At 34.5% G+C, this 25,354-nt stretch overlaps 1 protein-coding gene across 1 annotated transcript in view; it reads right to left on the bottom strand.

The window, feature by feature from the left end:
* LOC148951598 (uncharacterized) overlaps nt 1-25,354 on the bottom strand; it is a 154,014-nt gene that overhangs the window by 34,733 nt on the left and 93,927 nt on the right. The window contains exons 9-14 of the mRNA XM_089091157.1: nt 21,017-21,169; nt 19,504-19,656; nt 16,113-16,265; nt 13,789-13,947; nt 12,048-12,200; nt 4,196-4,335 (exon numbers count right to left, since the gene is read on the bottom strand). Coding sequence (XP_088947283.1) covers nt 4,196-4,335; nt 12,048-12,200; nt 13,789-13,947; nt 16,113-16,265; nt 19,504-19,656; nt 21,017-21,169 — 911 coding nt within the window. The remainder of the gene's footprint in view (nt 1-4,195; nt 4,336-12,047; nt 12,201-13,788; nt 13,948-16,112; nt 16,266-19,503; nt 19,657-21,016; nt 21,170-25,354) is intronic.

Below are 25,354 nucleotides of genomic sequence, written 5' to 3'. Positions count from 1 at the left end.
TTGGGCTAACAAAAATCAATTAAATTTTGGTTGACTGAAAAGTCGCCAGAATTGACAAGCCAACAAGCAACCCAAGTATAAAAGGGGGGCTCGCTGGCCTAGAGTATTAGGAGAGCGACCCAATTTTAAAAATCCAGACATTCAATTGTGTTTGATAATGTATAAAATATAATAATGTTTTATATGAGTAAATTAAATGTATATCTGTGTGTATATTCTCTATGCATTACTACACTGTTCATCCGATCGCTAACAAAATTTAAGGAGGTTTTTAGCACACTCCTGGATATGTTTTAGGTATACACCCTCCCCCTTAAAGCCTCTTTAATACTTTTGGTGCTAACCAAAATTAGATGGCCCTGAACACAAATACTTGACAGTTGCTTTCGCTGAATTTATTTGTATTTTTCTAATATTAATTATCCCTTCCGTTGACTTTATTCAAATTTTCTAGATATTTTTTATCCAGCAACACCTGGCGGGCAAGTAAACAGCCCTAATTTTTCCAACACTTTTAAATTTAAAAATACGATCGTTATTTTATATATGGGGAAGACATTCCAGGGGGAATTGCCGGGGTGATGGGCAGGGTTGCCGCCCAGTGAAAAAAATCACTAGGTTTTAGTGGTTTTGACTAATAATCTAGTGATTTATGTGCTGATTTAGTGTTTTTTTTTTGTTTAGACAATATAAAAAAATCACTAGAAATAGTGATAAATCACTAGGGGTGGCGACCCCGGTGATGGGGGATTTTACGAGGAAAGGATTTTTCCACAGAGGGGGGGGGATTTTCATGGAGAAGAGTTTGGGGGGCAGGAGATTTTCTTTCTTTTGAGATCTCAAGAACACGCAATGGGCAAGTTAGGTTATGGCATAACAGCATGTGTGATTAATCACTCTTTTTGTTCTTTCTTTTACTGTTTTTGTTCTTGAAATATCATAGTCTTCCCTATTATTTATTTTGTGTAGATAGTGTGACTAATCGTTCTTCTTGTTCTAGTTTTTTTTTTTCAATTCTGGTTGAAATCCTTTTTTCTATTTTTAGATTATAGTAAATGGTTGTAATTTACTACAATTCAAATACACGGTAACTCTTACTATATAGCTATAATTTCGATATACTATTTAATAGACGTTACTTAGGTTTTTCTTGAACACCACCAACGAATCTATGCTCTATTTTAAAAAAAAAATTCTTGTTTTAGAAATCACAGAATTATACAAATTGTTTACTGTGTTGCTGGCACCGCTTTTTTCTTTCTATTTTTTTTATCATTTTTTTTTATTAATATAAATTCCTATACTCTTTTACGGTTGCTATTATTAATCATTTTATTTTGAATATTTAAAAGGAATCCTAGCCACAAATGACTGAAAAATGCATATTCCAATAAGAACTACCTCTAACTTTTAAAATGTTTTACTCTATCAAGATTTCAGCCTAAAATGATCCCGTATTTTCTGTTTTTGCTAACTAGCATTATTAACAGTTTCCACTTTTTCATATTAGAAATTAATCAACCTGATTAATGAATTTAATTGATATACTCAACTTTGAAGCGGATGTAAAATTACATTCCTGAAGAAAAAAGGTAAAGAATACTGCACCAGACTTTACAATCCCTACCGGCGGTGATGATCTCCGTTTTATTGCCCTTCAGCCAGGAGGTACAACGGGGGTCTTAGTCCACCAGCCTGAATGGTTGAAATCCACTAGCTCAGAATTGGGGTCTTAGTCAGTGTTCAGAGTGGAGCGTTGGGGTCTGACTTTCTGGGCTTTATTTGTCAAGGCCTGAATGCTAAGCGATGGACATGAGCTAGATTGGGACCCGATGTGAAAAGGAGAGAAAAAAAAAAAAAAAAAAAAAAAAAAAAAATTGTTGGTATGTGTGTAGAGCATGCATGGTTACCGCTAGGGCAACAGTCTAACCGTTGACGGTTTTAGGTATACGTGAATAAGTTCTAAGGCGAGAGTGGAAGTTGGGACAATTTTTGGAGGTGCCCACCTCAACTGCCCAGAGTCTCAGGCAAGTGACCCTAAACTTGAAAAAGTGGAAATTGGCTCAGATTGCTAAACTGAGCTGGGGACAATGAATAGATACTATTGGAAAAGTGATTGGAGATGGTGGGCATCCGTGAACAAGTGCTAAATTGAGAGAGGAATTTGAGACAGTATTCGGGGGTGCCCACCCGCCAAGAGTCTCGGGCAAGTGACCCAAAAATTAAAAAAAAATTGTGAAAAATTCAAATTTTTTTCAGACTGTGGGGCTAAGCTTAGGCAACGAATAGGTACTATTTGAAAGATAAAGATGGCTTTAAACAAATTTTTGCCAGTTATTTCAAGCACATTTATGGTCCTATGTCAATTTTAAATTCTTGGTCAACCTTCTTAAGACCATAGGCGGCCGTGCCTTGTTTGCCTCTCATTAAAGGCAATCTAACGGTCTTATGTCAATTTTTGAATTCTTGATCAGCATACCTAGGACTCTAGGCAGGCATGCCTTTCCAAAAACTAACATGACAAGTATGTGTCCAATAAGAGTCACGCATACTCCTGCCAGTTACCCGTGCCCCAGCCATTTAAACATTCGCCTCTCAATTACTTGGACTATCTGTCTTGGCTTTTCTCTGTCTACAATTACCCAGCGTCTTGATGCAACCTATGCAACCTATTGCAAAATACTTGATAACTTCAATTCAACCATTTGGTGGCCAGTCAGCCAGTGCTTCCGCACGCCCTACCTGTTTATCTTCCCGGACGAGAAATATGGAACTAGCCACGAAGTATTGTGCTAGAGATGGCAAAACCCTGCACACCCCAAAGACAAATCTGAAAATGACTGTAATCTACTATCGATCAGTCAAACATTTACGGTAAAACCTCGTCTTGATTGACACAATTCACCCTACCAGCAGCATTTTTGGAGGCGGATCATGTCGGACAGCCGATATGATTAGACAACCTTCGAAAATTTCAAAGACCATGGTTAGCCGTCCAGCGCGAAGCCGGCCCTACTGCTGGCAGGATGAATGATGTCAATAAAGACAAGGCTTAACTCTAGTGAGATCCAATTGCCACGTAACATTAAACGAGCGTTATTTAAGTTTTTTTTTACTGAAAATAGCCAACGAATCGATGCTGTGGTGCCATCTCACTGATTGATGTTATGGCTCAAGTGAGTTTTACACGCTTTTTTTGGCGGCGGGGGGGGGGGGGTGTCTAAAATATGCTTTTGAACCAACAGGTTTGGAACATATACAAATATTTATATATGCAGTGCACGCTTACTATACTTTGTCCTCTACAGAAATTGCAACCTCTTTAGTTCGTTTCTATGATGGACATTTCGATACCTCAGGGGCTACTCAGAGGGCTGCTTTCTGACATTCCAGGGCTAGAAGCTCAGAATAAAAGACCTGAGGTCCTCAGTATCTAATGACAGCCTCATAAGCAATTTCTTTGACTACATCACATTTCCATTTACGACGGAAATGAAAATATACTAGAATTGGATCAAATCTTTTAAAAGGACAGCAAAAAAGGAATACCCGTCTTTAATATATTTTCATCGCAAGTGTGACAAACTCATGGCGGTCAATCTCCCGAGTCGTCAGTTTTTAAGCAGCCTGACAGTTGGCAACTCCTTGCCAACACCTAGAGGAAACTAAAAACTGAGATGAAGTAAATTCCCTCTTGAGCAATGAATAGCTGTGCAGATACTTCACTGGGCACCTTCACTTGAACATATTTTCAGAAATCTCGATATTTCTAATAGGGAGGGGGTGCGATTTAGATGAACATGAAAAATTGATAAATTAAATGTAAGTATACTAAAAAAAGTCAATAAAATCAAAATTTCAGTGAGTAATTTGCCAATTTTTTTTTTTTTTTAAGCAATTGGACCTATACAAAAACTACCGATGGATATAAATCCGGTAGATGAGCCGTTGACACTGTACAATTTTTTTTACGAGATAGATTCAGAGGGGCCAATTAGACGGGGGGGGGATACCTTTCCTGTATTTTTATTTTAAAGAAATAGAAAAAATGTTTATCTCTCTTAGATTTTGAAAAAAAAATATCTTCATTAACAAATAACGAAAAAAAAAATCCTTGCTCCCCAAGACTTTATTGAACTACCTGTGATAAAACTTGCCCACTTATGCTTTGGACAATACAATCCATGATACTGACCTGTTGGTGGCAATGAGCATACTATCTTGAGAATAGTCATTGTACATTGCTGGAATATCCCTCTTTTGCTCCTTGAGTTTTTCTTTTTGGCGTTCAGTTAGTACTCTACTTCGTGGAGTTGATGGAATCAATACAAACTCCTAAAAATTGGGTAAAAACAGAAAAATAAATAGAAATAAAGAAGAAAAATAGAGGCAGAAAAGAAGCACAAGTTAATCAGAAAGTCCACTCTTTTTCTTTTTTAAGATGTTAGTGTCAAAGAACTTTTTGGGCCCTGAGAATATTCATTTTTAAAAGAATAAGATAAATCATCATTTTTCAGGTACGACCAATTCTGGACCGCTGGAACACCCCCTTTGGATTATGAATATAATGGGTATTGCTGCGACACTGGTATAGGAAACGGCCACTTTTCTGCCATCAGTATAAACGTATTTGAGACATAGACAAGAGTTGAAAAGGACCCTTTTAATATGCATATATTTTTACCGTATACAATGCAACTAGACCGAATAAAGTAAAATGAATTTAGACAATAAGGATAAAAAAGATAATAAGGATAAGGGTAATAAAAGCTAGACAATAGTTGAAAAGGGCCCTTTTAATATACAACTATACTAATCGAAAACAAGTTAGTTTACCGACGGGGCAAACCCCCTCATATACGTAAGAATTTCTGTTCGTTTTAATTTTTAATGTTGCCCATGTAAAATTCCTCCAAAATTCTACATTTTTGCAGATAAAAGCTTGAAACTTCTACAGTAGGGTTCTATAATACGCTGAATCTGATGGTGTGATTTTCATTCTATGACTTTTAGGGGATGTTTTTTTTCGAAAATAAGGCAAATTTTCTAAGGCTTGTAACTTTTGATGGGTAAGACTAAACTTGATAAAACTTTATACATTTGAAATCAGTATAAAAATCCGATTCTTTTGATGTACCAATTGTTATCAAGACTTCGTTTTTTAGAGTTTCGGTTACTATTGAGCCGGGTCGCTCCTTACCATTCAGTGATTCTGTCACTCGGAAATTCTCACGCACTCATATAGAAAACACCCACAGAATGGCATTTTCTCTTTTGTTCTGTAGAACAAAGCGGGCGCTAAACTATTTGTCAAGCGGTGTTATCTGAAAAGGTTGTTTAGCTCGTTTATAATGTTGGAGGTGAAACTTGTTGTTAGTATGATGGATATTAGAGACTATAGTACTCAGCATATATATAAATCTTTATCCTGTTCCATATATTTGACTTGCTACGTAAGTGTGATTAGATACTAATGAACGATATTATAGATAGGCTTTTTTAAAGATTTACCATAGTCACTAGTTATTGTTAAACAAAAATAATCTTTATAGGCTAATCCATCTATATGTGTATATGATTCAATATAATTTAGCTTAATATAATATGTTTTCAATATAATATGGGTTAATACAATAGGTTAATAATTTTTCTTCTTGTTTGGATTAATATGGAAACGCTTTAGCATAATTTCATCACCAGAGTCAAATTCTGAGCCCTGCAGCGTGTCCTTTTATTCCCCCCCCAACCCAAGTCTGGAACTCGGGGTCCCGTTTTACCAAGCAGAGATCAAACCTACAGCGCCACTACAGGACAGTATTAGGCGAATATGATTTATAGATTAATCTATATACTACTACTACTACTAATAACTTACCGCAGCACCAAGCTGCCTGAGGCCAACACAGCCACGCACGCTCCTCCTCCATCCCAATCTTTTCAAAGCCTCCCTTTTTACACCCTCCCACGAAATTCCCATTTCCTTTGAATCTTTCTTTATGACGTCCTCCCACCGCAGACGAGGACGACCTGCTTTCCGTTTAGCCCTAGACGGTTGTCCGAAAAAAAAAAAACAATTTTCGGCAATCTGTCATCCTTCATCCGCACAACGTGCCCTAGCCACCTCAACCTTTCTTTCATTCTAGCCCTAGAGAGCGGTATTGAACCACATTTTTCGTATAGCCTATATAGGATATACAATCCTATATTAATCTATATAGGATAATACAATCTATATAGGATAATACAATCTATATAGGTTAAAAATCTTTATAGGAATGTCTCCTATATGGAATGATACAATAGGGGAGCATATTCCTGTTAAAAAAGGCGTTAGGCAAGGTGCCTTGCTATCTCTGAGTATATTTAAGTGTTTTAGCTTCGTGTCTCCGACGTCTTCAACCGTCAGTTTTTTTTTACAATGATAGTTTAGGCATTAGTCGTGTTGCTTATGCTGATGATATTCTGCTTCTCAGCCGGACAAAACAAAGTCTAATTGCCAACTTTAACCTGCTTTCAGCCCCACTGTCTGCAGTAGGCCTTTCAGTTAATGCTGCCAAATGTAAGTTTTTGTGTTTTGGGAGCCCTCCACGAGCATCGCCTCTTTGCTTAAGTTCTTCAACTATACCATGCTCAGCAAGTATTAAATGGTTAGTTTCTATCTTTTTCCAAGTCACTTTCGTCTACTTGCTCTTATATTACGTCCAGCGCGCTGAAAAGTATGCGGGTTGGTTACGGATAAATTTCACCGAATCGTGGTCGGTATAACCGAAAAGAACTTTGCCATCTTTATTCTAATTATTGTGCCCCTGCTGTTTTTTATCTTTCTGGTTTCGCTTTCTTCCTTTGCAAGAAGAATACGAAGAAAATACGCTCAGGATATTTTAAGTATTGTAAATATCTGACGCGTTTGCCTCGGTGGTACCGGAACCATAGAATTGTTTCTAGATTTGACATTGTTGATTCGGCTTCGCGACTGAAACAAATATCTGCAGATCTATGTTTTAAAACTCAGAAAATAATTGGTGTTTTTTACCCTCTTTGGCCATTTTTTGAATTGAGTTGTTTATGGGTTTTTTTACACCACAGTTTTTCCATTGTATTCTATAAATAAATAAAATAGATAAATAAATAAATATACTCGTTCCCTTTTTTTCTTCTAGTCTTCACTAAATAAAAGAAAGGTTAGGATGGATGGGTCACGTATTACGGATGGTAAATGGCTAAAGATGTCATTTGGCGTTTTGGTAAAATGGCTTTTTGGCTGTCCTTTAGGAGCCAAACGAGTTTGTCCCCGATGATGGTGGGGAGATGTCAAAAGAGACGATTGAAAAGGAATTAGATTTTTGTAGATGGGGGTAAAGAGGGAAGCTTTAAACAGATTGGGGTGGAGGAGGAACAGCTGTGTGGGCCCCGGATGGTGTACGGTGCTACAGTGAGTTGTTAATGTTAGCAGCAGTAATTGACTTAATACTCTGGTTTTTGGAATTGATGGAATCACTATGTATTTCTAAAAGTTAAAACGTTTAAAAGCAAAACAAGCAAAAAGAGTAAACAAGTAACAAGCCAAAACTAATCTGACAAAGTCCACTTTCTATTCTTTCGTTTTAAATTTTGAGATTTTCTAGTCAAACAGCTTTATTGATTAACAATTTCACACAAGCACAAGAATGTACCCAAAAAAAGATGTTACTTTAATTCCCACCCTGATACACATCGGTTAAAAATAAACTTCTAAAGATTGGCATTATTTTCGTAGGCTGCATAATAAAGATCCGTTCAATATTTATCTGAACAGCCTCGTAAAGATACGTATGAGGCAATTTAGTAGATGTTCCACAAACACTAAATACTTAAACATTCAGTTCATAAGCCTTGGTTAACATTAGTAAGAGCTTCTGCTTTGTAGAGTAATTGAGTGTCAATGAATATTTTCTCAGGCAAGACTGGGCAACGTTTAGCTGCAAATCTTTTCTATTCGTGAGGTAGTATATTTATTTAAAGTATATTAGTATCTCCCAATAAACAACATATGGCCAAGTTAACTCTTGGTCGATGGTCGATGGTACGATGGTCGAAGGGACATGAAGAGAAAAGCTTTTTATACGCAAAGCAAGGCCGTATCCAGGATCTTTTTTCGTGGGAGGGGGTATTTTTGTTCAGGGGGGGGGGGGGTAAAAAGCCTTTACAAAACGCATCACAAATTTTGTATATGAATTTTTGTTACTATTTTTAAGAGCCAGACAACAATGTCGGTGGAGGGAGGGGAGGGGGCACTCAAACCCAGTAGCTCCATCACCTCTGGATACGGTCTTGATGCAAAGGTTTAACGCAGAAACATTACAAATTTCAGAAGAGGTTAGTCTGAATAAGCTGTTTGGGATAAGTAAGTTGTTCTCCAAATTATTTTTTTCAGTCTAGCCCGATCTAGGTGAATGAAAGAGGGGCCTAAATTCTTGTAATCAGGAGGTCTACTGGGACGTGTTGTCTCATTTCAATAGAAGCGTACAGAAGATGAAAGGTAATTTCCACGTTGGGGTATTTAAAGGTTCAAGCTAAATCTAAAACTTAGGCTGTACTAAACCTGGGTTGCCGGATCTCAACAAAACCGTTGAGAATTTAGGAGTCCTAAATTCTTATCATCACAACATCTATCTGAAGAGGTCAGATTTCAATCAAGCTTGAGGGAAATAAAAATTAATGACATACTTTTGACGGTACTGGGTTGAGACCCAAACCTAACCCTGTGGAAAAATGGGAAAGTGGGGGCACAAATATTTTTAATCAGGATCTCTTGCAGAGCGAAATAAGAGCTAATAACCTACATTTGACACTTCAGGGTCGAGACTCGACCCTAATTCTGTTCAAAAATGGGGAAATGGAGGCATACATTTTTGTAATAACGGCCTCTTGCAGAACCATTGTCAGACACGAACAAAATTTGCCTGAAAGTGAAGGCTAATTTCTATCTTCTGCCTTTTCGGGACGTATACCTGATTTGAGCCCCATGAAAGTAATTTATGATCTCCTAAATCCAAACTGAAAGAACGTCTACGAACGCGGTTACTTAATCACAGATCTGATTCAACCACATAACCCGTAAAAGGGATTTAAGCCAATCATCTTGTAAAGGCTTAATATTTTTCAGGTTGAATTAATTAGATTTTCATATTTAAAATTTGTAATAATTAACAGGCAAAAGATAAAATGACCCAGAATAAGGAAGTGGTATCCCACTTTATAAGATTTTACAAAAATACAAACCTCTAAAGATGAACTTCATTTTCTGTTGATGACATGAATGTAAAGAGTTGATAATAAAAGATATATTTGTACTTTATTTTAAAAATAGCCAATATTTTGCACACTAACCTCACCCTGAAGTATTTTATATCAATAGAAAAATAAATTTAAAACAAAACAATCTAACAGTTTTCAAAAATTTCAGGCTGGACCCAAATAAACTTACTTATAAAAGACTAAAATTAAAAACAATATTATTACCTCGTCCTGTTTACAAGACGCTTTTGAGATCAATATTATTCGAAATTTCACTACAATAACCTTAGCTTTTTCGGACTCATCCAGGATCAAACACTCCTCCTCTTTCCAATGATGAATTAATATGATATATATTGAAATCAGGGCTTCCACTCTCGAAAATTAAAATTCGGGGACAAGTTTTAAAAATTCGGGGAGTTTTTGGGGACAAGTCTTCAAGATTCGGGGATTTTTCGGGAACAAAATGGAATTTCGTTGCGAAAATTTGGGAGCCAAAATTGGTTTTAGCTTCGTTTTCAGGCTCAAGTAGGGCTTGTATCTGCGCAGTAAATCAAGCCTTTTACAAAATAGGTTTTAGAACCAGAGCCCGGGATTGGAACCAATAGCTGAAAACACTTATTGCTGATATTGAGGCAAAAACTTCAAAATTGTAAAAAAAAAAAAAAAAGGAAAAATAGTGAACACAAGTGAACTGTAAATACCAGTTGCAATTTTTTAGTAAGTCATTAATCTAAAAAATTCATTAATAATATTTAAAAACAAAAAAAAATATTGTTTGGGGTTTCTATATAAGTAAATTAAATAGGCAAATTCAACCTATAAGTACGGGGTAATATTAAAACTTAAAACAAACAAGAACTAAACTAAAGACGTAAATTTGAACTTAAATTAAAAAGGGAATTTTGACGACAATTGAGACATTGTTGGTTTTTCATACTGCTTCTAAGGACTTGGGTGCCCCCCCCCCCAAAAAAAATCCTCCCACGGAAAAACGGAAAATACCCCCCCCCCCTCCTCACAAAAATAAACCTGGCAGAAAATGCTCCCCTGCTGAAAATATCCTCCGCGAAAAATACCCACCCCCGTGCGGAAAATACCCCTACGGAACATACATTTTTTTTTCATTGTTTGTTTCTACTGTGCTTTTCTTTCTTTTGGTTACCTCATAATTGCTATATAGTCACCGATTAACCCCCAACCCTCCAACCAACCCTGTGACCATCCATATTCCAAATCACTTTTTGCAGCCTCATTTTTATATCAGCCCATCTAATGCCTGGACATGATAGCTGTAGACTACAAATCATATAAAATTTACTAATTCCTTTACTTCGCAATAACATTATTTGGCATTATTAATGAACTGTTCGTGATAAATATGTCCGAAAATATTTAAAACTTGATAAAAAAAACAACATGAACCTAATACCCAAATTTTTACTTTAAGCTGTATTGTAAATTTTCTTATGGATAATATTTTTGGGGTTACTTCTGTTTGAATCCTCTATTCCTTGACTTTTTACTTAGTCTGTGGCTAAATTTTGCCTCATTAAGAGAGGGAGGGAGTTGTGCATTTTTTATGGTAAGAAGATCGTATTTAGGGATAGTTCTTAGGAAGAAATAAATTATACCACATTTTCTTAAAAAAAAAAAAATTATCTCAGAGTTAGCCTTCATACGGGGTTATTAATTGTTATAGCATTAGAAGTTGTAAAGGTAGGCCTTGGATATTTAAACAAATTTACTTGGCTATCCCGAATTTGAGCAGAATATATTTTCCGTAAAATTTCCTTTGCCTAACTAACAGGTTTGCAAGACCGTAAAAAGTTCCTAAAACTGCAGTTTAAAATATTACGCCCACTGAAAATATTACACGGGTGAAGGGACCTGAATAATAATTGTGAGGGAGTGTTGGGTAAATACGTTTGAGGATAAAGGGTGGTACGACAATTACGATTCTCAGATAAAAAGAAAAAAATTTAAATTTTACACACCGAATGAAACAAAAATTTAAATGGTAAAAATTCCTGGCAAAAAGATCAATTTCTTCAATATATTATGCGTTCAATTATCAAGTATTAAACATTAATACAGTATGTCCAAAACCGAAAATAGCAAAAGAAAACCAAATTTAAACTTATGATTCGGTTTTCAAAACAATTCTCTTTCTTTAGAAGTTCAATTTCAAAATCCAGAATCTAACTGGGCGTTCCGTTAAATAACTTCAAGTATAATTCTTGGCTAATTTTGTCAAGATACTTGACCACGAATGATGTAAATGTAAGAATCTTATAGCATTTGGAATACTGCATATATTAAATCTAAATAAAAGAAAGTGATACTTTTGTGCACATATAAAGGACCGTCTATAATTAAATTGTATCGGTCTGGTTCTGAAGCAAAGTAACACAGGAGACGAAGATTGACGAACAAGAGAGTAGTGAAAAATTATGGTATGTAAAGTAATGTTTGCTAAGAATAGTCACTAGGGGTCAGACCGTGGTTGAGTGATTTTCGGGAAAATTTCGGGGATTCAGGGGAAAATAATTTTTTTTCGGGGAGACACATAGATTTTCGGGGAAATCCCCGAAAATTCGGGGATAGTGGAAGCCCTGATTGAAATTCAATATCTCTCTTATATCTTCAATAGTATCCGACTGTGTTGTTTTTTATAACAAATTTCCAAAAAAGTTAATTATAACAAATTTCCAAAAAGGCAGGTTAAACATAATTAAATTGAAACAATTTAATTTAAACAATAATATTACCTCCTCCTTCTTTTTGCTGGATCTGATTGGTGTTTTAGTAGACTGCGTTTGAGGAGTTTTGACGTCAGCGTCACCTCCAATTTCAGACACGTTTTTCCCAACAGCCTGGACATTCTTTCCTTGACAACTTGCATCTTTGATTTCTTTGGGTGACTTGAAAAATAATTAGTAGGAAAATTACTAGAAATAACAACAATAGAAAGAAACCCTTATAAGACTGTTGCGGACCATTTAGGAAATAGCAGCAGCCTTGTTTCTGTAGAGAATGAAATTTCAATTATTTTAGCTGATTGGTTTTCAGAATTTTTGTTTGATAGTATTTTTAAAAGAAAAACAAAAAAATTACTTCCTAACAATCGTTACATAACGGGAGCGGGTGAAGCCAGGAATTTGAAGTCAGCTGTACAGACTTATAGCATTTGCGCGATTGTTTGTATAAGCGAACCTATATTCTAGACTTAAAAACAGGCATAAGGTGAATGCACTTTGGCGGGATAACTAGCCTTATGTTAGCAAACACAATTTTTCCAATCTCAAACATTTTGCGCAATATTGTAAAAACAAAATCGCCATACTAAATTTTTGCAATCAAACCTCGATGATTTTTTGAAGTGGTGAGAATTGGACCCAAAACCACACTTCTCCAAACTCTCTCGCTTTTTGTAAAAGTAATACTTATTGTTTTAATCGGCCTAATTTCAAGTAAAACTTTAAAAAAAAGTACAGATAAAATGTAAATATACTGCAGGTGGTAACACTAAATGGAAGCAAAGAAGTGCATGTAACAGCCCTCTGGCCCTGATCAACCACTAAATTTCCAAAAATAACCCCCCCCCCTAAAAAAAGGTGATTTCGAAGACCACACTGCCTTTCCATGACGATAAATAAAAGTTCAAATAGGGATAAATCCCTTTATTTCTGCTGATGACGGTCACTGCACATTTTACTGAAATATCGAGTATATTTTTGTTAATAATCACTGTCTATTAAAAGAATCTTTCCCTATTTGAACTTAATTCATCCTCAAAAAAAAAAAAAAAAAAAAAAAAAAAAAAAAAAAAAAAAAAAAAAGGACAACGGCCCTAGGTATCAATCTCTGGGGTGCCCATATAATTTTATTCAATGTGTTTTCAGTAACTACGTTTCTTTAGTTAATTTGGTTTAAAACTGAATTTGGGGAGAAAATCATAGTTTCTGTGATACGAGATTTGAGCCGATCAGCTTTTTAAGGTTTAGCAGTTTACAGGTTTAACTATTCAGGTTTTGAGACCAAAATTAATCACATTCAATATTTAACAGGCGAAAAACAAAATAACCCAGAATGAGAAAGCGTCACCCAACTTTATAAGAATTTACAAATATTTAACCTTTAAAAGACTAACTTTATTTTCTATTGATGATATGAACATAAACAGTTGATAATAAATGACAAAAAAACTGCTTTTACCGTAAAATATATATTTGCCTTTTATTAAAAAGTAGCTAATATTTAGCACACTAACCTCACCCTGAAGTGTTTTATATAAATAAAAAAGTTTAAAACAGAACAGTCTAACATGTTTAAGAAAAATCCAGCCTGGACCCAAATAAACTTACTTATTAATGGAATCCAAGTTTCGATAAACTAAATGAATATAAACTGAAGTTCCAGTAAAACTGTTTAATAAACTGTAGTTCAATAAATTGAAATCACTTTAATAAACAGAACATTGAATTTGAACAATTTTAACAATAATATTACCTCGTCCTTCTTTTTGCTGGATCCAATTGGTGTTTTAGAAGAATGCGTTTTTGGCGTTTTGATGTCAGCGTCACCTTCAATTTCAGACACATTTTTCTCAACAGCTCGGAGATCAACAGCTCTCAAGATGCTACTTACATCTTTTATTTCTTTGGATGACTTTAAAAATAATTAGTGAAAAAATTTACTAAAAGCAACAATAATAGAAAAAAACTTTATAAAACTAATTATAGATTAGGCGTCAATAATCATAATATTTCGGAAAATTTTAGAAAAAGTAGCAGCCATATCAAACAGTTCGTGGCAACGAACTGTAAGTAAGGAGCGACCCGGCTCAATGGTAACCGAAACTCTAGAAAACGGGATTTTGATACCAATAGATACATCAAAAGAATCAGAGAGATCAAAAGAATTAAATAGGCAAATTCAACCTATAAGTACGGGGTAATATTAAAACTTAAAACAAACAAGAACTAAACTAAAGAATTAAATTTGAACTTAAATTAAAAAAGGAATTTTGACGACAATTGAGACATTGTTGGTTTTTCATACTGCTTCTAAGGACTTGGGTGCCCCCCCCCCCAAAAAAAATCCTCCCACGGAAAAACGGAAAATACCCACACCCCCCCTCACAAAAATAAACCCGGCAGAAAATGCTCCCCTGCTGAAAATATCCCCCGCGAAAAATACCCATCCCCGTACGGAAAATACCCCTTCGGAACATACATTTTTTTTAATTGTTTGTTTCTACTGTGCTTTTCTTTCTTTTGGTTACCTCATAATTGCTATATAGTCACCGATTAACCCCCAACCCTCCCACCAACCCTGTGACCATCCATATTCCAAATCACTTATTGCAGTCTCATTTTTATATCAGCCCATAGAATGCCTGGACATGATAGCTGTAGGCTACAAATCATAAAAAGTTTAATAATTCCTTTACTTTGCAATAACCTTATTTGGCACTATTAACGAACTGTTCGTGATAAATATGTCCGAAAATATTTAAAACTTGACAAAAAAAAAACATGAACCTAATACCCTAATTTTTACTTTAAGCTGTATTGTAAATTTTCTTGTGGATAATATCTTTGGGGTTACTTCTCTTTGAATCCTCTATTCCTCGACTTTTTACTTAGTCTGTGGCTACATTTTCATCATTAAGAGGGGGAAGGAGTTGTGCATTTTTTATGGTAAGAAGATCGTATTTAGGGATTTCTCTTAGGAAGAAATAAATTATACCACATTTTCCTAAAAAAAAAAAAAAATTATCTCAGAGTTAAACTTCATACGGGGTTATTAATTGTTATAGCATTAGAAGTTGTAAAGGTAGGCCTTGGATATTTAAACAAATTTACTTGGCTATCCCGAATTTGAGCAGAATATATTTTCTGTAAAATTTCCTTTGCCTAACTAACAGGTTTGGAAGACCGTAAAAAGTTCCTAAAACTGCAGTTTAAAATATTACACCTACTGAAAATATTACACAGGTGAAGGGACCAGAATAATAATTGTGAGGGAGTTTTGGGTAAATACGTTTGAGGATAAAGGGTGATATGACAAATACAATTCTCAGATAAAAAGAAAAAAACTTAAATTTTACACACCAAATGAAACAAAAATTTAAATGGTAAGAATTCCTTGCAAGAAGATAAATTTCTTCAATATATTATGCGTTCAATTATTAAGTATTAAACATTAATACAGTATGTCCAAAACCAAAAAGAGCAAAAGAAAACCAAATTTAAACTTATGATTTGGTTTTCAAAACAATTCTGTTTCTTTAGAAGTTCAATTTCAAAATCCAGAATCTAACTGAGCGTTCCGTTAAACAACTTCAAGTATAATTCTTGGCTAATTTTGTCAAGATACTTGACCACGAATGATGTAAATGTAAGAATCTTATAGCATTTGGAATACCGTCTATAATTAAATTGTATCGGTCTGGTCCTTATGCAAAGTAACACAGGAGACGAAGATTGACGAACAAGAGAGTAGTGAAAAATTATGGTATGTAAAGTTATGTTTGCTAGGAATAGTCACTAGGGGTCAGACCGTGGTTGAGTGATTTTCGGGAAAATTTCGGGGATTCGGGGAAAAATAATTTTTTTTCGAAGAGACACATAGATTTTCGGGGAAATCCCCGAAAATTCGGGGATAGTGGATGCCCTGATTGAAATTCAATATCTCTCTTTATCTTCAAGAGTATCCGACTGTGTTGTTTTTTATAACAAATTTCCAAAAAAGTTAATTATAACAAATTTTTAAAAAGGCAGGTTAAACATAATTAAATTGAAACAATTTAATTTAAACAATAATATTACCTCCTCCTTCTTTTTGCTGGATCTGATTGGTGTTTTAGTAGACTGCGTTTGAGGAGTTTTGACGTCAGCGTCACCTCCAATTTCAGACACGTTTTTCCCAACAGCCTGGACATTCTTTCCTTGACAACTTGCATCTTTGATTTCTTTGGGTGACTTGAAAAATAATTAGTAGAAAAATTACTAGAACTAACAACAATAGAAAGAAACCCTTATAAGACTGTTGCGGACCATTAAGGAAATAGCAGCAGCCTTGTTTCTGTAGAGAATGAAATTTCAATTATTTTAACTGATTGGTTTTCAGAATTTTTGTTTGATAGTATTTTTAAAAGAAAAACAAAAAAATTACTTCCTAACAATCGTTACATAACGGGAGCGGGTGAAGCCAGGAATTTGAAGTCAGCTGTACAGACTTATAGCATTTGCGCGATTGTTTGTATAAGCGAACCTATATTCTAGACTTAAAAACAGGCATAAGGTGAATGCACTTTGGCGGGATAACTAGCCTTACGTTAGCAAACACAATTTTTCCAATCTCAAACATTTTGCGCAATATTGTAAAAACAAAATCGCCATACTAAATTTTTGCAATCAAACTTCAATGATTTTTTGAAGTGGTGACAATTGGACCCAAAACCACACTTCTCCAAACTCTCTCGTTTTTTGTAAAAGTAATACTTATTGTTTTAATCGGCCTAATTTCAAGTAAAACTTAAAAAAAAAGTACAGATAAAATGTAAATATACTGCAGGTGGTAACACTAAATGGAAGCAAAGAAGTGCATGTAACAGCCCTCTGGCCCTGATCAACCACTAAATTTCCAAAACTAACCCCCCCCCCCTAAAAAAGGTGATTTCGAAGACCACACTGCCTTTCCATGACGATAAATAAAAGTTCAAATAGGGATAAATCCCTTTATTTCTGCTGATGACGGTCACTGCACATTTTACTGAAATATCGAGTATATTTTTGTTAATAATCACTGTCTATTAAAAGAATATTTCCCTATTTGAACTCAATTCATCCTCAAAAAAAAAAAAAAAATAAATAAACAAACAAAAAGAAAAAAAAAAAAAAAAAAAAAAAAAAAGGGGACAACGGCCCTAGGTATCAATCTCTGGGGTGCCCATATAATTTTATTCAATGTGTTTTCAGTAACTACGTTTCTTTAGTTAATTTGGTTTAAAACTGAATTTGGGGAGAAAATCATAGTTTTTGTGATACGAGATTTGAGCCGATCAGATTTTTAAGGTTTAGCAGTTTACAGGTTTAACTATTCAGGTTTTGAGACCAAAATTAATCACATTCAATATTATTCAATAGAGGGCTAACCACTTAATATACGTATTAAAAATACATGAATATAGAAGTTGGTTACATAAGTTAATTCGTAATTTACGTATATTTATTACTAATAAAAACGTTTGTAAATAAAATTAAACAACTTTCCAGAAGGCCATTTAACCAAATGAAAGAAACATTAATAGGCAAATTTTTCTTTAATTATTCATGTACGGTGAGCCGTCAATCAAAACCTGCATTAATTCAAAAACGTTCAAAAATTAAATAAAAAAAAAGTTTTTTAACAGAAAGTAAGGAACGACGTTAAAACTTAAAAAGAACAGAAACTATTCCGTATATGAAAGGGGCTGTCCCTTCTTCAACGCGTTGCACTTTACACTCAAGTTTGACTTTCTCACAACTCTATTTTTTTTAAAAATAAAAAACTTTAGTGTAAAGAGCGAGGTGTTAAGGAGGGGACAGCCCCTTTCATATATGGAATAATTTCTGTTCGTTTTAAGTTTTAACGTCGTTCATTACTTTCAGTAAAAAAAATTGTTTCTTTTTTATTTAATATCTTTAGAAATGAGATTTTAATTATTTAAATTGATTGGTTTTCAGAATTTTTTCTTCAATATTACTAAAAACAAACAAAAACCTAACAATTTTTACATGTTGTGAGCGGCAGGAAACAACTGGACTCTCCTCCTTTTCCAGTGAACCAGGGGGTTTCCCATCGTATCACCTTCGACTATATTCAAGTTTTGAAGAGGAGAATAGTGTGATAGAGCTACACTACGTCGAACCCCCACATCCATCGATGGTTTAAGTTATAGAGCGTAAGATGAAGCGTCAATTCCGCAGTTCAGGATTTCAAATATTCGATAATTTTAGATGTAATATTTTAGACATTCGGTAACTTCGGATAATTGTCATGAGGGCTTTGTATTTGCATCATATTTGTTGCCGTCTTGCCGTCTAGAAGTTGGGTCACAATTGTTTGTATTTTTTCAATTTCTGTCGTCCCCGTCCGTAGCATTTGCACGATGGTATGTATAAGTGCAACTACATTCTAGACTCAAAATTAGGCACAGGGAGAATGCACTTTCGCAGGGTTACTAGCATAATGTCAGCAATTAGAATTCACCCAGCGTCAACCAATTTCCGCATTATATTGTAAAATAAATTTTTTCCATTGAACCAATATGATTTTTTTTTTAAGTGGGGAGACATGGACCCAAAACTGCATTTCCCTAAACTCTCTCCCTTTCTGTAAAAGTGATGCTTATTGTTTTATTCGGCCTAACTTTAAGTGATACTTTAAAAAAAGGTATAGGTAAAATATAAATGTACTGCAGGTGGTAACATTAAATAGAAGCAAAAAAGTGCATGTAACAATCTTCTGACCCTAATCAACCACTAAATTTCCAAAACTAACCCCCCCCCCCTCTCTGAAAAAAAAATCATCCAACAGAGAGAGAGAGAGAGAGAGAGAGAGAGAGAGAGAGAGAGAGAGAGAGAGAGAGAGAGAGAGAGAGAGAGAGAGAGAGAGAGAGAGAGAGAGAGAGAGAGAGAGAGAGAGAGAGAGAGAGAGAGAGAGAGAGAGAGAGAGAGAGAGAGAGAGAGAGAGAGAGAGAGAGAGAGAGAGAGAGAGAGAGAGAGAGAGAGAGAGAGAGAGAGAGAGAGAGATATGAAAGGGGAGTCAGAATCTCGCCCCGAAACTACTTCAAAGAATCATACTTCACCATTGGAGAATTCAAGAGGAAAGGTTATCCCCCTTGAAAAAAATTACCCAACGTCAACTTTTTAAGACTAACTTTAATCTTCGTTGATTATAGAATGATAAAAAGTTGAAAGATAGAAGAACAACTTTGACCACAAGGACCGTAAAACGTACGTTTATTTCCTAATCTACGTTCTGCATAGTAGCCCACCCCTTACATATATTATAATCAATAAAAAGTAGCTAAAACAAAGTAACCAGCCCGTTTTCAGAAAAATACAGTCTGGAGCCAAACAATCTTCAAATTTTAAATGAACTCATTGTTTTGAGATATTAAAGTAAAAGTTATTTTGAATTTTTGAACTTCAACCATCTAACCAACAAAATTACCTCGTCCTTCTTTTTGCTGGATTTAACTGGTGTTGTAGAAGACTGGGTTCGTGGTGTATTGACATCACTGTTATTCTCAAGTTCTGATAAGTTTTTTCCAACAGTTTGGAGATGATTCCCTTTGCTACTGACATCATTTGTTCCTTTTGGTGCCTGAAAGAATATGCTTATAAAGATAATATATAGCGATATCTTAGGTACCAAAAATTCAGTGTTTTAATGGAAGATTGACTGACTGAGTAGCTTAATCTATCATTCTTAGCAAAGCTTCCTTGGAGAATATATGAAAAACAACAGGAGAGGAAACTTCCTCGTTTCTGAGAAAAAGGAAAAATATTGGTGGCATTTTGATTCTTGTTTAAGAAGAGACCTGAAAATAAATAGAGACAATTACCCACGGGCACCGTCAATTGGGGAGGGGGTGGCAGGCCCTATCCCTGTTTTGAGAACTAACGTCGCCTAGCCGTATTTAGCCAAACCCGTATTGTTGACTACGTAAACATGAATAAAAACGTAGAATATATTATGATTTTATTTTTAATTTCCATTGAGCAAACGACAAGAGCTCATTTTACTATGATGGCACAGTAGCAAAATGGAAAAATTTCTGTTTAATTTGCTTAGGTTCTGCCTATTCAGATAGACCTTATTATTTCATATTAAATAACAGAAAAGAATCAATCTAGAGATAAAGATAACAGATACCACTATTTGATGAATAGGTGAACTCCAAAACGAACAGAACTTGAAATGAATAATCAAGTCAAACTTGAAACGAAGAGAAATTACAACCAATAAAAGTAGGGCACCCCGCACCCCTAAACTTTCTGAAGATTAGAGAGCCGTTTGCACTTTAGAGAGAGAGAGAGAGAGAGAGAGAGAGAGAGAGAGAGAGAGAGAGAGAGAGAGAGAGAGAGAGAGAGAGAGAGAGAGAGAGAGAGAGAGAGAGAGAGAGAGAGAGAGAGAGAGAGAGAGAGAGAGAGAGAGAGAGAGAGAGAGAGAGAGAGAGAGAGAGAGAGAGAGAGAGAGAGAGAGAGAGAGAGAGGGAGAGAGAGAGAGAGAGAGAGAGAGAGAGAGAGAGATATGAAAGGGGAGTCAGAATCTCGCCCCGAAACTAATCATCATACTTCACCATTGGATAATTCAATAGGAAAGGTTATCCCCCTTGAAAAAAATTACCCAACGTACTATTACCCACTTTACTGCAACCAAAAAATATTTGAAACAAGTTATCTTTAATCGCTGCAACGTTGAAAAATCAAAAAGTATTACTTACGGTAGCATCTCTTTAGAAACGGTGTCATTTCAATTGTTTTAAACTGATTGATTTCCTCATAAATATATTCATTAGAATTTTGAAAATACAATTGAAAAAAGAAAAATCCTTCTCCAGAGAGCCTTTAGAACCTTGAGACTTTAGACTTCCAATTTTAATAAAACTTAATGTTTTTAGATATAGAAATAAAATTTGTTTTGAATTTCGGAACTTAAACTATCTAAACATCAAGATTACCTCATCTTTCTTCTTGCTGGATTTAAGCGGTGTTTTAGAAGAGTGGGTTCGTGGTGTAATGACGTCACTATTATCCTCACTTTCTGACATATTTTTTCCGACAATTTGGATATTATTCCCTTTGGTACTGACATCATCTGTTTCTTTAGGGGCCTGAAAGAGAAAAATCATAAAGATAAGATAATATACAACGATTTGTTAGGTACCAAAAAAGCAATTTTTTGTAGAAGATTGACTGTAGAAGTAACTTACTTTCTCAGTCTTGGCTTAACTTCCCAGGAGAGTATGTGAAAAAAGACAGGAGAGGAACTTCCTCGTCTTTGAGAAGAAGAAGAAAATGTTCGTTTTTTTTCTTGAACATTTTAATATATTATTTATATTTTAATGCATATATTATTTTGAATAATTTATTTGTTATCAAGGATTTTTTTACTATTAAACATTTTTATACTTTAATACATATACTATTATCAACAAATTATTTTTTATCATCATAACATTGAAAAATCAAAAAGTACTAAGACTTTAGACTGTTATTAGACTTAAGTACCAAGACTATTTTTGAAAATTTCAGGCTCAGTCCAAAAAAAGTGGGCTGCACGTCTTTATAAACAGTGAGATTTATATTGTTTTAAAGTGATTGGTTTTCTGATAAGTATGATTCATTGGATTTCTAGAAATATTATGTATATATGTTACCGCGAATGTCCGAAATACCTTTTTTTTCTTGGGTTTAGTCAGCGTTTCCAGTCAACTTTTTCAGTTTAACGCAAGGTTTGATGATGAGGTCAGGTTCGGTTAGCTTAGGTTTGTACAGATTAGGCTGGGCTAAGTTAGGTTAAGTTAGGTTTTTTTTAACCATTTTTCGATATTTATAACCAAATTTAACCTAAACTAACAAAATTAAACCTAACTAACTTTTACCATCATACCTTGCGTAAGACTGAAAATGCTGACTCGCAAAGCTAATTGAATCTAAGCAGAGAAAAAGGAAATTCGGACATTCACCGGTGACTGTCGACATTAACCAGATTTCAGACAATCACGGTAACATATACATACAAAAATTCTCCCTTCTCCTTAAAACCTTTGGAATCTTGCAAATAGAGCAGGAGTGACAAAACGCCAGTGATGCATTTGATGGCGCTTGCCAGTGACGAGCGCCAGAGACAAAACTGGATATCTCCTCCATACATTGCACACGAAATTTTTTGTCGTATCACATTTGAACCCATCGAAGTTTTTAGAAATGAATAGTGTGGTTTTGGGAGAATGAGAGAAAGCATTAACATAAATTTTACACTTCGGTTTTTTTTAAGTACACAAATTTTATACATGACGCGTTTTTTATACCTTTTCATACAATTAGTATTTGAGCAATTAATCTTAGAAGTTTTGCCAATTGCTAATTTGCCAATAGAACTGTAGAAGCTATTTACAAAGTATTAAAAAGTTGAATTTTTTTTTTTTAAGTTGTCGCGGTCTTCCGATTGGCAGATTGGTTCCCCTTTTGCACAATTGTTTATACCAACAAAACTTTGCGAAACACTCAATAGGGCACACAGCAAAAACACTACTGTCAGCAACTAGTTTTTTTCTAGTGCCAACTATTTTTTTTGTCGCCGCCTTCCACTTGGCTTTATTATTAAGCAGCCAAAAAAAGAATGGACCAAAACAGTAAAAAGATCATATCGCCTGAATTAATATAAACTTTTTAAGTAATTTTTTCAACAAAACAAAGAAAAAAAGAAGTTTTTTGTTGTTCATCAATGATGTAATAATTACAATGATAATAATTTTAGAGTTATTCTCTGTACAATAACAATAAGGGAGGCCGGTGTTTGCGCCCCCCCCCCCGTGGAAAATAAGGCTTTCCAAATTTGAGAATTTTATTTTAGTTTTGTTTTTTATTTCCGTAGGGGGAAGGAATTTTGGTGTTTGTGTATTACACGCCACTCACTCAAGTTTACACTGTGTAAAACTCGAGAAAAAAACCAGTTTCTTCGTTAGTTTCTTTCAGCTTAGAACGAGACAAGACAAAGACAAGTAACAGAATAGATGGGAAATATATAATTTGGGCTATATATTTGCACAAAGGAAGGGGGGTAAAGTTTTTGGACAGTTTGAAGTCAGAAAAAAATTCTTACTTCATAATTTACAGAGTAATTACACCTAACATATTTTGTATGCAGACCCGCTATGCTTTACCCCCCCCCCCCCCAATGTGCAAATATACAGCCCAAATTTGTCTCTAAAGTAGCGAAGAAACCGGATTGTTCTCGAGTTTTACACATCGTAAACTTGAGTGAGTGGCATATAACACACAAGTACCGGAATTTTTAAAGGAAAGAGAGCTGGATTTCCCGGTATTATTTTAAAACAATCAGAAATTAATAAAAAAAAACATGTTTTTTCCAAATGAAAGTAAGGAGCAACGTCAAAACTCAAAACGAACCGAAATTATTACGTATATTAAAGGATTTGCCCCTTCCACGATACCTTGCTATTTACGCTAAAGCTTTGACTTTTTGCCCTAATTCTTTAAGAACGATTCCTGAAAAACAATAGCTGTTTAATTAGAACAATAAGCTTTGTTTTGAAACTCTATAAAAAAACTTTAAAGTAAAGAGCGACGTCCCGAGCAGGAGGCAACCCCTTTCATACATGTAATAATTTCAGTTCATTTTAAGGTTTGAGGTTGCTCCTTACTTTCAATTGAAAAACTTGTTTTTTTATTTAATTACTTACAGATAGTATTTGTTGATGAGGAAAATAAGTTTTTTAAAGAAAAGTAAAGAGCCTCATTAAACCAAAATGAGCATAAATAAAGTCAAATTATCTTCAAAGTAAAAACTATGGAGTCTAGTAGAAAAAAACAAAAGGATATAAAAGTATATTTTTATATGAAAAAGGCTATGTCAATAAAAAATGAACAGAAATTAATATAATTTTGTTTTTCACAAAACAAATTTGTCAAAGAATAGTAAACAGCCTCGGTAAACCAAAAATAAGTAGAAATAAATTCAAATAATTATCCAGCGTAAAACTAACACAAATCACCAAATGAATTAAACCCAAAACGAACAGAAATTACAATAAATAGCCAATTCAAACTCAAACCGAGAAAGAATTAACATGAGTAGGGCTGCCAACCCCAACACCTCCTCAAGACCAGAACATAATTTGCATTTTACTGAAAACAAAATACATTTTAATGTTTTCACTTTTTTGACTTTAACAAATAAATAAGTATTAAGACTATAAGGAATAGATATCAGAACATGTATATCAAACTAACATATCCGGGTAGGGATATTTTCAGGGGGATAAACGCCTAAAGCTTTGACTTTTTGTCCTAGTTATTTAAGAACGATTCCTGAAACACAATAGCTATTTAATTAGAACAACAAGCTTTGTTTTGAAATTCTATTAAAAACTTTAACGTAAAGAGCAAGGTCTTGAGGATGAGGCACACCTTTCATACATGTAATAATTTCAATTCGGTTTAAGGTTTGAGGTTGATCCTTACTTTCAGTTGAAAAACTTGTTTTTTTTTATTTAATTACTTACAGATAGTATTTGTTAAAAGGAAACATAAGTTTTTTAAAGAAAAGTAAAGAGCCTCATTTAATCAAAAATGAGCAGAAAAAAAGTCAAATAATCTTCATTAACTAATACTATCTGTAGTAATTAAATAAAAAAAAACAAGTTTTTCAACTAAAAGTAAGGAGCAACCTCAAACCTTATAACGAACAGAAATTATTACGTGTAAGAAAGGGTTTGCCTCCTCCTCAAAACCTCGCTCTTTACACTAAAGTTTTTTTTTTTTTGAATTTTAGAACAAAGCTTATTGTTCTAATTAAAGGGTCGTTGTGTTTCAGGAATCGTTCTTGCAGAATTAGGACAAAAAGTAAAAATTTTAGTGTAAAGAGCAAGGTCATGTGGAAGGGCAACTCCTTTCATATTCGGAATAATTTCTGTTTGTTTTAAGTTTTGATGTTGCTCCTTACTCTAGTTGAAAAAACTCGTCTTTTTAAATTCAATTTCTAATCGTTTATGAATAAAACCGGGAGATCCGGCTCTCTCTACATGAAAAATTCCGGTACTTATGTATTATACGCCACTCACTCAAGTTTATGATGTGTAAAACTGGAGAACAAATCGGTTACTTCGTTACTTTAGAAAAAGATTCGGGTTATATATTTGCACATTAGGGGTGGGGGGGGGGGGGTAAAGTATAGCTGGTCTGCATGCAAAATGTGTTATGTACAATTATTCTGCACATTTTTAAGTAAGAATTGTTTTCCGACTTCAAACTATCCAAATACTTTATCTCTC

This window comes from Artemia sp. Qi Xiang Cuo, chromosome 6 (genome assembly GCF_049724085.1).
Source record: "Artemia sp. Qi Xiang Cuo chromosome 6, ASM4972408v1, whole genome shotgun sequence".
NCBI lineage: Eukaryota > Metazoa > Arthropoda > Branchiopoda > Anostraca > Artemiidae > Artemia > Artemia sp. Qi Xiang Cuo.
This window is presented reverse-complemented; position numbering and strand designations above follow the sequence as displayed.